Raw genomic sequence first — 14,398 nt, 5'->3', positions numbered from 1 at the left:
TCTCTTTTGTCTTACAATATAAGACTCAAATCCAAAGATATGACAGAAAGTCAAACTGAAAAAAGTCCAAATTATTTTCCTCTCCTCGTCCCATCCTGAATTAATGACTTGAATACTGACTTTTATTTCAAATAGTGATTGTTGTAGATCCTCCTGCCAAGCTCAGTTCCGTATTTTTATAACTGCTCTTTGGTATTGGAGTCTAGAGGATGACTTGTTTTTAAAACGGCCTTTTTTGTTCAATTATGTAAAATCCTGTCCATTGTATGATGATTCTGATGAAAATTAGTACCACCACAAATAATGCCATATTTGTGATTCTTACCCTAGTGGAAAACTATCTCCATTCCATATTTCAAACATTCGTTAAAATTAAATATTAATGAATGACTGTCCTTTATATCTAGCTTTGAATGAAGTGTAATAAGACTCAATGGGATAGCATAGAAAAACAGAAATAAATGTTTAAAATTGTTTTTATTAATGGTAATAATGATAACTTGCACAGTTTTCTTGCACTAGGAAAATTACTGATATGAGTAGACTCCTACACTTCATTTTTGCCGTTCAAATTATCAACAAGAATCCCCAGCTCCTTCAAAATCTCACACTTGGCTACAACATCCATGACAACCATTTGGACACAATTGGCACTTCAGATGCACTGATGGACATTCTCTCTGTTGGAGAAGCCAATGTTCCGAATTACAACTGTGGAAGGAAGGACAATATTTTGACTATTCTTGATGCAGCTCACCAAGACTTCTCCATCCAGCTGTCAACATTAGTTGGCACTTACAAAGTCTCACAGGTTTCTATGTGTGTTTCTCTATCTGGTAGTATGAATGGGATGGTAGTCGGTGAGCAATAGATCCAACCATATCTTCTCTATAGAAATCAAGAGCTGCCATTGTAGGTGTCATGGTTGGGGATTGATATACACAGTGGGGAAGGGACTAGGATCAAAGCAGCCATATCCTTTGGTATCTATTGCTTTGATGGCTTCTGAAGCACAGTTGTGAAGGTGAGGAATTCCTCTGTGTCCAGTGAAAGGGTCTTCTGTACAATGGGAAAGTGCAGCAGTGACCGGAAGCTAATATTTTATACATGAACTCATCCAAAACAATGATACTTATACGGTAAACAAATCCCACATTTGTCAAAAGAGTCAATGAATTATTTTACTGTTGACAAAACCTACAGCATATGTCCTATCTAATCATAGTGACCACTAGCATTAATTGCCCACTTTTTTAAACAATGACAATCATTTTAGCCAACATGTCAAAGTGTTTCCTTGAAGAAATAAAAACAGGCTTTAGGAAGAGTGACACTATTATTGATAATTGTTTTTTCTTGAACCTTCAAATTCATATGTATGTAGGTACGTATATATGTCAGTCAGTTAATCTATCAGTCAGGAGAAGCAACAGGTTGCTGTCCTTATGGATCTCAGAGCTGTATCCAACATGTACATTGAAATATTATGGAGAAACTGCCCTTAAAATGGAACCCAAATTTTGCACCTGATCAAAGCCTTCTCCACAAGTGCTTGTTTGAGAGTGAGTTTTGGGCTTAGCAGGGACATGACAAGTGGGATGGATATTTATCAAGGGGTAAGAGAAAAGAGCATAATTAAGCCCTGGTTTTTTGTTCTGGACAGTAACAACATGAGGACTAATGAAGAATCCTTGAGAACAGATAGTTAAAATGTTAAATACCAATTGTAAAACCTGATTATATACTAATAATATGACAGTATTGCCCTACTTGCAAACTAGTTTGTGTAGGCTATTAAGAAGATTTGGTTACTACCTTTATAATGAGTTTGTGATTTTTATTACTGGTAAATCAGTTTCAATTCCTGGGTTGGTATTTATTTTTTTTTTGAAAATGACATGATAGCCTTAAACCACTATTCCATGGTGAGCCAACAGAAAAACCTTAGCTCTCCAGCTTCCTTAATCCTAATTACTAAATTCTAGAAGCTAAGGTTACCCTCCACCGAACACACTCTAACATGGAGCTGACATTATCAGATGTCACTACTATAACAAATAAAATGACAGCACCTGAGAAGTATCTTGATGGTGGATAAAAGGACTTTGGCGTCTTCCTCCAGGGCTGAATCAGGATTTATACAATTTGTTCTTGTCTATAATCAGGACATATAATTCATGGTGTAAACTTAAAGCTATCAAAACTGATGGGCTCCAAACATTGTGTCTGTAACAACAAGCAAAATTTCAATTAAAGAGCTCTTAGATTGTACAAGTAATAAAGTACATAAGAAATGGTGTTCTCTCTGTCTCTTGTACAACTGGAAAACAAGCTGAAAAGATTGCTTCACAAAGAACCTGGGATATCAAAGCAGAGAAAGATACAACCATCCTCAATAAGTTTGGCACATTGAAATGGATGAACTGAGAAACAATAGAGAAATATATAGAACTGTAGATGAATCTATGTAAATTTAAAAGCGATATATGATTGATATGTACTGGTATGATGATATAACAATGTTGATAATTGTAAGATGTTATGGAGGGGAAAAAAACAATAAAAATCTGTTCAAAAAAACAAAACAGAAATGGATGAGCCACTACAAACATATCTTCCAAATTGCCAATTATTTGAACACAAAAATGAATAGGAGTGTTATTTACTCAAGTGAGATTTGAGCAGTTTGACACAACAGTTAAATACGGAAGATTAAATCTAATAATGAACATAGATAACATATTAAATCTATTATTTCAAAGTCAATTGTTTAAGAAAAAGAGAGTGTTCAGTGTTTAGGACCAAACATTATGGCAATGACCTATTGAGATTCATATGTTAAGACAGCATATTTCCCATATGGTTGGAATTTTAAAAAAAAAATGTGAAAAAGAAAATTCAGTTCAAACCTGCAAATTTGGGTTTGATTGGAACACATTGTAGGGGTGATGCAGAAATATGATTTGCATATTCTTATTTGGTTTTACTTAATATATTTTTAATTCAATGATTACATTCAGCCATGTTAAATATTTTGCATTTTATGTCTTTTATCTCGAGATGGCATATGTAATAACAATAAACTATTCTAATATGTTCAGAAGAACCTAATTGATTTATTAAAAGCTAATATTTTGGATGATAGAACATCAATTATAACATTGAGTTAATTACTTTTTCAGATGACTTATGGAATTGTTTCAGAGGCTCTGAGTGATAAAAGGCAATTCCCTTTTTTCCACCGGATGCTCCCCAAAGAAGGGATCCAGTACCCAGCAATCATCCAACTGCTCCTCCATTTCAGATGGACCCTGATTGGGCTTCTTGTTTTAGACACAGAGAAGGGAGAGAATTTTATTAGAACTTTTACTCCTAAGCTTGTCAAGAATGGAATTTGTGTTGTTGTATCACAACTGTTATTAACAACTGGACATTCAGGACCCCTCAGGGATGCCATCTCTAAGTGGAGGCAGATCAATGTCTTTGTTCACCTCGTGGAATATACTTCCCTTTTGGAGAGATTTTTTCTTTTCCATTCAGCACTTGAAGGTTTGCCAGGACCCATTGAAGGAAAAGTCTGGATCACCACAACCTTGGGGATATTGTCAGTGGTTAGACTTGGCAGACTTTACAAATATGTCCATAGTATTTGGAACTTTAATTTTCAGGAGGAAAAAAGTCCAAAAAGTGATTCCTTTGAACCCGATCTCTTTGTGAGAAACCAATGGATAGATCAGTCTTTTCACTGTTCTTTTTCAAATAACGTTTTTTCTGTCAAAGGCCAGAGAAGATGCACTGAGAAAGCACCACTGGAGGCCCAAGACAAAAGAAATGGGATACAGATCTCAAATCAACTCTTTCTTCACAGTGTCATTAAAACTCTGGTCCATGCCTTGAATGATGCATATTCCTCCAGATCCAGGAGGAAAAGGAAGGAGGACAAAGAGATCTTCGTGGCTGCAAGGTTGCAGCCATGGCAGGTAAGGGGTTAATCTATTAAATTATCATACCATACTTCTCTATTTTAACTGGGTTCCTAATCATCAGTTCCAAAAATGTTTAATACTTTGCTCAAATCAAGTTATATTACTAGCATTCCCACAATCTATTAAGGAAGTGTAATGACATGTGGGAATGAGCTTGGCTGATCAGGCAAAGATGCTTCCTATGGAATGATCAGATAAGGGGGCAGAGAAAGAAACTGAGAAAGGATCCTACCTAACTTTTCAGGCTGCAAAGAGATTTGTATTTGCAGAATTGGGAGATTCTGTTAATGTAGCCTTACCATAAAGTAGGATTAGTTCATCCTCTTTTGTTTCCCATCTCCTCTCCTTGGGAGAAAATTGCTCTGGCAACTATCTTCTTGGCAAATCCATTCTTTCTGGTAATTATCCTGGTATTTTGAATGAGTGAATAATCCTTTAATTAGGTTTTTGTTGTCTTTTTCCAATTTATCTTTTACCTGCTCTAAAATGTTCCCTATAATTGACAAATTTAATCGATGATTTAATTGGTCAATATATAATGTTAATATATGATTACAAATTTTGCTGAACCTTTGTTTTACCCTTTTAAAGATAGTAGCAATAGATGTCATCTAAACTAAGATGTTTGCAAGTTAGAAACCTGTAGAAAAAAGATTCAAATGTGAAACGATTATTTGGGATAAGAAATAAAGATTTCTGCTGTTAAAACTCATGGATGTTTCCATTCTAGTTCCATCCCTTTCTAGAGAAGAATGAGTTTTGCAATCTTTCTCAAACAAAAATGTACTTAGATCAAAATGGAGATTTAGCAGCAGACCTGAACATTATAAGCTGGTTGGTTTTCCTCAATAAGGATCCCATTCAAAAACAACTGGGGAGTTTTGAACGGCATAAATTTATTATCAACCAAGATGCTCTTTCACAGCTAAAGTTGCTCAACGAGGTGGGGAAAATATTGCTGAACTTTCTCTATTTCCAAAGCCTTAGCACCCATATCAAATTGACCAAGCCTAGTCACCAAGGTGGATGACCTTCACTGAGCATGCAATGGGGAGAGTAGAAGGCATACACTTTTCTTAGATACCTAGGGAGGCTTCAGTACTATTCCCAAAGGTATTCTTCAGATCCTATAAAATGGAGCCCTGTTTTATTCTGATTCAGCCATGTCCAACATGGGATGCTGGGGGACTACTTTAAGACACAGATCTTGGGCCCAGATCATGTTCCCTCAATAATCTAGTATCTCCATAAAACTGGTGACAGAGTCCCTCAAGTGCTTTGGATTGTGGTTCCTTAGATTTGTTTTCTTGTTTCTTACCTATAAGTACTGTAGCAAAGAAGAAGGCAATTCTGTTGACTAGTGCCCAAGTTCAGTTTTGGACTGAATTCAACGAAAATGAATCAAGAGTGGACAGGAATCTTTTGGTCCCAGTAAGAAATAAGGTCTGGCATCAGAATTCAGCTTGTCTTGGTTGGAGACAGCATCTCTTGAAAGGAATTCTATGTAGTCTGTGGGTTTTTTAAGCATACTGGCCAGAGTTATCCATGGCTCACTTTCACTCCACTGGGATAGTGCAATAGGCCTTCTGCTCCTAAGGAGGAGATCCAAGGCACTGAATTCATAATCATAATCACGGATTCAAAGTGAGATCAAACTTGACTCAGAAAACCAAAACACTCATACATGATTCTTATATCAAAGAAAAGCCCTTTCTGATACTTGAAGAGATACAGTTTGAAAGAAAATGCTATTTAGATTTTCCCTTTGAATTGTAAGAGGGCACTTCATTTGAAAACAGAAAGAACCTAGTTCTGGATTCCTAGCTGGGCCTTAAAAATATCCCTTTTCTATACTTGGCTCATAATCATGTTCCATTTGCTGCAGCAAAAGGTGCCTGTTTGAAGGACATATTCTCACCTCCATCTGGAAACTATTCGCCAATGTAGCAGTCAAATACATTGAACAGATTAATATACAAATAAAAAAGAACAAGATTTAAGGTAGATAGCCGTAATCTTTAAGGAATTTTCCCTTTATCTCTTAACTGGGAGATTGTTTTGGATTACTTTCAAAGGAGGATAGCTTTGAAATATTTAATTTAATTTAGAAGAAACCTTTCCAGAATATACTGCTCAGAGTTTTTTTTTCTTCATCATAATTTTAATCTATTTTAAAAACTGCACTGAAATAAAAATTTAAAAAAATAGTATGTTTTATTCTAACACTGAATACCAATAGACCATCATACTTTAAAATCGTGGCTATATGAAGAATAAAGGAATGCATGTTAATACAGTCATGATGTGGAAGCCAGTGGTTGTAATGTACAACTAATGCCATCACTCCAGCCTTTATTAAATAAAAATCATTTTTATAATATATTGCTAGAAACAAAAGGGAGGAACTATATGGAGAATCTGTGAGTAGTTGTATTTCCTTGAACTGTTTGAAACTTGTTAAAGATTTCATGCTTTCCGGTGTGAAGCTCAGAAACTTCTTGTCTAATATTCAGGTTGACTACAATTTTCCATGGATGGTGCATTCTAACCCATTTTCTTTGGCATTTCTTGTTTTTCTTCTTAGTCTTTGCCTCAGTCCAAATGTGGGGAAAATTGCCAACCTGGATTTGTGAAACGGGCTCGGGAAGGAGAGCCAGTTTGCTGCTATGACTGTGTTCCTTGTCCAGAGGGGTCCATCTCCACTCAGGAAGGTGGGTGACACCAGAAGAAATGATACTGGATAGAACCAGAGCATTTCAATCAATATGCTTTTAATGGGGTTCTTTGTTCTCAACAATTTGTTCCATAATGGGAGGAATAAGAACAAGATCTTGAAGAGTGAGGTAGGAAGAGCTAGAAAGACATGGTAGATTGAACAAGGTTGCTTCTTCCAGAGTAAATCTCTCCTCTACTTGTTACTTTGGAAGTCTCCTTCAAATATTACCTTTGTTAGGAACATCTGAATTCATTGAACCTTGAAGAATGGTTTCAGGTCAATGGTTCCTGCTCACCCAAACAAACCCTACAGGCCAATTGGTACAATAATCAACCAACTAATCAGCCATTGTTTTTTTTTATTAAAAAAATAGTGCCACATAAGCTGGACATGGAAGGGTCATAGATGGAGAGAGGATTGGTTCAAGTAACAAGAGAAATTCAAACAGGGAACTCAGCATAAAATCCATTGAGACCATAGGACTAGAAAGTTAAACTAAATTTACTATAATGTGAAATAAAATCTGCCCCTTTCCTCTCCAGTGCTCTAATTTTCCATGTTATAATTTAAGAGGTAAAATACAAATATTATTTGTAGGCCAATTCTACAGTCCCAGGTTCAGCATATCCACCAACCATGGAGTCCTTGGTAGGATTGTTGTTGGGCCGCCCCACTTCTTCAACTCTTTCCAATTTTCTCAGTGGTTAAATAAATTACAATTACAACATGAAAAAAATAGGAATAAAATTGTGTTTCTGAAAGGGAAAAAAAGCTTTACACACACTGTTGAATCAGTGTGGAATTAGGAATCATATCTAACATGAAGGAGGGAAAAAAGAGAATTAATTAAAAAAACCAATCTACACAATATCCATGGATACTGCTGTGGAGCTCGTTCACTTTTTAAAATTGTTATCAAATCTAGAATGGAAATATGCTTCTTCTCCTTCTCACTATTAGAAATTAAATGCCTGGCAGAGACAGATAAAGGACTTAATTTATCTTCTTAAATTATTTCAGGGATTAATCACTTTGTTTAAATAAAAATATTTATTTGTTATTTATCAAATTTAGATGTCCACTCATCTCAACCAAATGAATTTACTATCAACAATAAAAGGTTTTTTTCAAATTAGACTACACAATGAAATTTTAAAAAAAAAACTTTGCAAATAAAAGAAGACTTGCAAATGTTACGTATGATAAAACTAGCACATAGGATCCTGTTACTATGAGATTCCCAAGTCTTTTGAACGAAACCTCAAGGGTTGCAGCTAATCTCACCTTGGAATTAGTTTGTGGGTCCAGCCCACCCCTGGAATTGTTTGACCAGGATAATTTGAGGCAAAAATCTCACTGAGAGGGAACTGGAGTTCCTGAGTTTATTTCTGCACAGAAAGTAAAGATGGATGCTTGGATCAAGTGCAAATGCTGATCTTCCACAAATTGTTTTTATAGTTTTATGAAATATTTATTATTTACTGGGGCTTTTCCTTTTCTCAGTATCAGTTGTCCTCCAAAGAAGGTATTCCATGAAAAGCAAATGGACATAATATTAAAGAAATATTGGTATTTATTTTCCTCAGATGTCAAAAAATGCAGCAAATGTCCAGATGATAAATATCCAAATGAGAAACGAGTCCAATGTATCTCCAAAGTTATAACCTTCCTGTCTTATGAAGAACATCTGGGCATTGTCCTGGTCTCCTTTGCTCTCATCTTGTTCTTAACCACAGGCTTCATTTTAATCATATTCCTTAAATACATAGAGACTCCTATTGTCAAAGCAAATAACCGGGACCTTTCCTACATCCTCCTGGTCTCCCTACTGTTTTGCTTCCTGTCTTCTTTTCTATTTGTTGGCCAACCAAGGAAAGCCACCTGCCTTCTCCGACAAACCATGTTCAGCATTGTCTTCTCAGTAGCTGTGTCTTCTGTATTGGCCAAAACAATCACAGTGATACTGGCATTCTTGGCCACAAAACCAGGAAATAGGGTGAGAAAATGGTTGGGGAAGAGCTTGCCCAACTCCATCATTCTTTTTGGTTCTGCTGTCCAACTGTTCATCTGTGTCATGTGGTTGGGAGTTTCTCCCCCATTCCCTGACACTGACCTGCACTCCCAGCCTGGGCAGATCATCCTTCAATGCAATGAAGGTTCGGTCATCATGTTTTATGTTGTGCTTGGCTACATGAGTTTCCTTGCTGCCATTTGCTTTATGGTGGCTTTCCTGGCCAGGAACCTGCCTGGGGCCTTCAATGAAGCCAAGCTGATCACTTTCAGCATGCTGGTCTTCTGCAGTGTCTGGGTCTCCTTTCTGCCCACCTACCTAAGCACTAAAGGAAAGTTCATGGTGGCCGTGCAGGTCTTCTCCATCTTGGCCTCCAGTGCTGGGCTTCTGGGCTGCATCTTCTTCCCCAAGTGCTACATTATCCTCCTGAGATCAGATCTAAACACAAAGGAACATCTAATGATAAAAGTAGTGAACTGATAATAAAAGTGTTTCTTAGACTCAATACAATACAATAATACAATAGAAGAGTTGTAATGGACCTTGGAGGTCTTCTAGTCCAACCCCCTGCCTATGCAGGACACCCTATACAGTTTCAGATAAATGGCTATCCAACAGCTTCTTAAAGACTTCCAGTGTTGGGGCATTCACAACTTCTGGAGGCAAGATATTCGACTGATTAATTTTTGATCCACTGATTAACTCATAACATTTATTTTTCATTGCAGTTATTATTGGACTTGTATTCTTTCTTTGCATCTGTTTGAGAATTAAGGTTATTTAAAACCAAAAGAAATAAAACATGTGAGGTGTGTAGGACTAATGTAATTAAAATCCAACATAGTCATCAAACAGTAAAATGAATTAATTAAAATTGATATGCAGCCTAGGAATGACAGGATAAGGAATAAAGTAGTTGTATTAAGAAAAGACAGCTAAAGGAAGGAGACAAGATTCCCCAAAGAGAGGCAGAAGGAGTCTTTTGCCTTAGGTGGGATAAATATGGAAATCTAATTCTATGTGAACATGCCTTCTTTCTCTCTATCAGTTGTTCTCTAAAGTAAGGGATGGAAATAGAGCTGGAGAGATCCTCCTTCAGTGCAATGAAGGCTCTGACCCAATGTTTTATGTTGTCCTCAGCTACATGGGTTTCCAAGGACAGTCAGATGACCTCGAGTTACAGCACTCTATATGACCTTTTTTAGTTTATCTGCTGGGGTTAGATGTCATCATAAGTCCTTGTGGCACCTCAGAATTCAATGACCTCAGTTGAGTCATCACTCTCCCAACACCCTTGCTGGACATGTCCCAAAAGGAATCAGTCCACTGGAAAAAGTATCTGTAAGGTTCAACACTCTCTATGAAGACTTGATCTAGGAAAGAAAGAAGGAAACAGCCCGAGACATGGTTCTCTGGTCCCCAAAAGGGAAGCTTTCAGTGCCATGAGAATGAGAAAATAATATATGGATGAAAATGGCAGGAGGGCATCCCTGAGGCTTCTCTATCCAGCATTAACTAGGGAACTGTAAGTAAAGCCCATCTTCTCCAGAAGCTGCCTAGAAGCCAACTGTCTTTGCCATATCCAATCAAAGGGAAAGGGCTGGAGGTTAGCATTCTGATATCTGGTGTGTGTGTGTGTGTGTGTGTGTGTGTGTGAGAGAGAGAGAGAGAGAGAGAGAGATCATATGCATGTCAAGGTCAGGAGACTTCATTTTTTTAAAAAAAAGTTTTTTATTTTTAAAACGGACAGACAAACAATACTTGAAACATAAAACCCTCATCAATTACATATAGCATGTCGTTGGGTTACAAGCATTTGTGCATCACCACTTTCAATTGTATACAGTATAAGGTCACAGATTATCCATCAAGCATACATAGGCACTTTATTATCATTATATATCATATTGTTCAGTTATAATTGATATTACTTCATTTTAAACAACTATTCTAGAAATTAAGTTAACATATATACCAATATTCTATTGCATCTTTATTTGTCTATTTAATAATAATATATCTTTATAGAATCATCTATCTCATTATATTATTTTCACAATGTGGAAGGATTCTCCTACATTTTATATTTGTACATTACTACTTTCAGTTGTATATAAGATCGCAAATTGTCCATTAAGTATACATAGGTACATTTTTATCATTGTTCATTATATGTTCAAGTATAATTGTTATTCCTTCATTTTGAATACAATATATACCAATATTCCATAACATCATTGTTAGTCCATTTAATAATAATATGACTTTATAATGTCACCTATCTTATTCTATTTATTCTTACAGTATGAAGAACTTCTCCAACATTTTTCATTTCCATGTTTTTTTTATCTAGCCACTGATAAAACAAGTCTCATACCTTATAAAATTGTACATCTTCTTGTTCTCTAGTTTCAAATGTCAATTTACTCATTTCAGCACATTCCATTATTTTTTGAATAACTTCCTCCTGCGTGGGTATTTTCTCATTTTTCCAATTTTTTGCAAATACAATTCTACTGTTACAATCAGATATTTCAAATCTGTATTATATGTTTCTCGTATAATTCACAATAAAAAAACTCTGGTTTAAGGTCTATGTGTTTTTGTGTCATTTTCTCCAACCATGTGTGAATTTTAGTCCAGTATCTTTTAGCTTCTATGCAAGCCCACCACATATGGTAATATAAGTCCGGTGACTGATGACATTTCCAACACTTTTCTTACTTGTTCCTGAACATTGTTGCTATTCTCGTTGGGGGGAGGTACCACCTGTAAAACATCTTATACAAGTTTTCCTTATATGCTCTTGACATTGTTATTTTATAATTTTGAGACCATAATTTCTACCATTTCTCTAATTCAATCCCATGTCCAAAATTTTTCCTCCAAGCTATCATGGTTTCTATGACTTGCTCTTCATTTAGCTTAACCTCTAAAAGATGTCCATATAATTTTTTAATTACTTTTTCATCAGGACCTGTCAAATTTTTATCTAATTCAGTCATTTTATCATAGAAACCTCCCATTTTACGATCTTTATCATATCTTGATTGTATTTGCACATTTGAAAACCAATTCATTCCTATTCCTTCCTGTTTCAACTCTTGCATATTTTTAAGTTCACCCTCTGCATTCAATAGTTCACCATATATAACTGTTTCTTCCTTTTTATATTTTATTGGATATGAAAAAAGCTTCAATAGTTGATAGCCAGACTGGAATTTTTAGGTAGTATTGCCTTTTGATCTTCTCCCAATTTAGTAACAAGACTTCATGTTGATGAACCTTCTTGAGCTATTCCAGGAGATTCTAAGATTTGATCCAGTTCTCTCTCTCTCTCTCTCTCTCTCTCCCTCTCTCTCTCTCTCTCTCTCTCTCTCTCTCTCTCTCTCTCCTTTCAAAGTTGGCTAAATGAAAGATGACTTGATGAACATTTCTGTTATCGGAAATATCTTATCATAGAGTATCTCATCATCTTATCAGTGCAATGGGGCCCTTGAATCAATGCAATGGAGCCCTTTATAATACATTACACACACACACACACACACACACACACACACACACACACACACACAATCACACACACATACACACACACACAAACTTGTCTGCAGGGGTTGGAGTAGAAGACCCTTCGAACTCTGTTATTCTATTCTGTATAAGAGAGAGGGAGGGAATGAATGAAAGATTTCCTCTTTATCTATTGCTCTTTCTGCTATTTGTCAATAGACAGCTCATCTCACATCTCTATCTTCAATCTATCTTTCCACATACTCACCCAAGATATCTATGGTGCCTGATATAATTAGAAAGGTGTAAGGATTGTGTTGCAGAAAATGACAAGCTTAGACTTCTCAGGATACAGGAAAAGTTTATTTGGCAGCCAGGTTCAGAAAGCTAGCACAAAGCTAGCACTGGAAATTCTGAACAACCTTCATCATCCATTTGTCTCCCTGTTGCTTTCATTTTATCTTGCTCGTTTCTAAAACATAGAACAAGAGAGCTGGATGGGACCTTGGAAGTCATCTAGTCCCACCCCCTGCTCAAACAGGAGACCCTATACCATTTCAGACAAATGGCTGTCCAGTCTCTTCTTAAAATCCTCCAGTGATGGAGCAACCACAATTCCTAAAGGCAACCCATTCAGTGGGTTGATTGTTCTCACCGTTAGGAAATTTCTCCTAAGTTCTAGGTTGCTTCTTTCCTTAATTAGTTTCCATCCATTGCCTCTTATCCCACCTTCAGCTGCTTTGGAAAATGATTTGATCCCATCATCCTTGCAGCCCCTCCTATCTTCCAATTGAGCTGTAAACCAGTTTTTTATAGCCTTGTTTCTCTGTGGGGCATTTTATTCCATGTTGACCTCATGGCAGAATTCCTTCAATGTGATTGTGCACTGCATCCCCTTCCTTCAGAGTCCTCTTCTTGACTCTTCCAACAATCATGCAGTAATGTCAGTCAAAGTTAGTTCATTTCGGGTTAGGACTTCAAAAGAAGTTACAAAAACATAATTCTCATCCAGTCAAGAGAGTATGATATGAACTTGATGTAGCTCAGAAAAAAAGAGTTCTTTTTCATGTAGCTCTTGGAAAACCCCTTTCATAAAGTTTAAATGAGCTAACATATCTCCACCTTTCAGAAGACGTGCCCTAAACAGTTTCCATGTAAGATGTATGTGTGCACCTACAGTGTCACGTACATAAATCCTCTTCAAATTCTCCCAACATCTTGCAGCAGAATGTTCTCCACGAATGTGTACTAATTATTGGTCATTCAGTGTTAGACCAATTATACACAACACCCATTCATTGCATCGCTGAAAATCTGCTCTCTTGTTGGCATCATCATTGTTATCAGAATTCCAAGCAGTTACATCTGGTGGATTCTGGACAGCATTCTATAAACCTTCCCTACGCAGGAGTAAACTGCACTTCATAGACCAGGAAACATAGTTTGTTCCATCCAACTCGGTTATCATTGATAGGCTTGTTGATGGGTTGCTTGCCATCTTCTCCAGGATAGTAAAAATCACTGCAATAAACAGCTGTCTGTATACGGTATTGCGTATCAACACCAACTGTACTTTAGCTACATCTGGTACACTCTGGGCCCATAACCAATGTCTTTCAGTTAAGGGATAATCCAAATAACATAGTCCAGTATCATATAATCAGTTCAGTACTCAAAGTTTGTTAGCAGTTGCAAAACGTTCAATAGCTCATGGCACTTTCTAACAGCCAGCTTCCAATAACACTCAGATCAGATTAGCCCTGCATTTAATAAACAGAGAGCTAACAGTCATTCTGGCTCCCTCTTATGGCTGATTGGGAGAGCGAGTACGTTCAGAGAAGTGTTCTGAGAGTTGTGTTGGAAAACACATAAACCAGCATACAGAGACACTGCAGTTTAAATAGGCTTTTACTTTCGTGGAAATAGAGGTATCAGAGTCCATCAAAAGTTCCAAGTCATACACGGATAAGACAATCAGTCATCAATGTCTTTCAGTTAAGGGATAATCCAAATAACATAGTCCAGTATCATATAATCAGTTCAGTACTCAAAGTTTGTTAGCAGTTGCAAAACGTTCAATAGCTCATGGCACTTTCTAACAGCCAGCTTCCAATAACACTCAGATCAGATCAGCCCAGCATTTAATAAACAGAGAGCTAACAGTCATTCTGG

The 14,398-nt window shown here is 36.6% G+C and overlaps 1 protein-coding gene across 1 annotated transcript in view; it reads right to left on the bottom strand.

The window, feature by feature from the left end:
* Window positions 1-2,175: 2,175 nt before the first annotated feature.
* LOC148047097 (vomeronasal type-2 receptor 26-like) overlaps window positions 2,176-14,398 on the bottom strand; it is a 30,004-nt gene continuing 17,781 nt past the window's right edge. Inside the window, exon 7 of the mRNA XM_087707744.1 lies at window positions 2,176-2,226. Coding sequence (XP_087563870.1) covers window positions 2,176-2,226 — 51 coding nt within the window. The remainder of the gene's footprint in view (window positions 2,227-14,398) is intronic.

The sequence above is a fragment of the Thamnophis sirtalis genome, unplaced genomic scaffold (assembly GCF_051295495.1).
Source record: "Thamnophis sirtalis isolate CommonGarterSnake01/CBP01778 unplaced genomic scaffold, rThaSir2_p1.2 scaffold_3, whole genome shotgun sequence".
In the NCBI taxonomy this organism is placed as follows: Eukaryota; Metazoa; Chordata; class Lepidosauria; order Squamata; family Natricidae; genus Thamnophis; species Thamnophis sirtalis.
The sequence above is the reverse complement of the archived record's forward strand: the minus strand, read 5'-3'. Positions and strand labels throughout refer to the sequence as shown.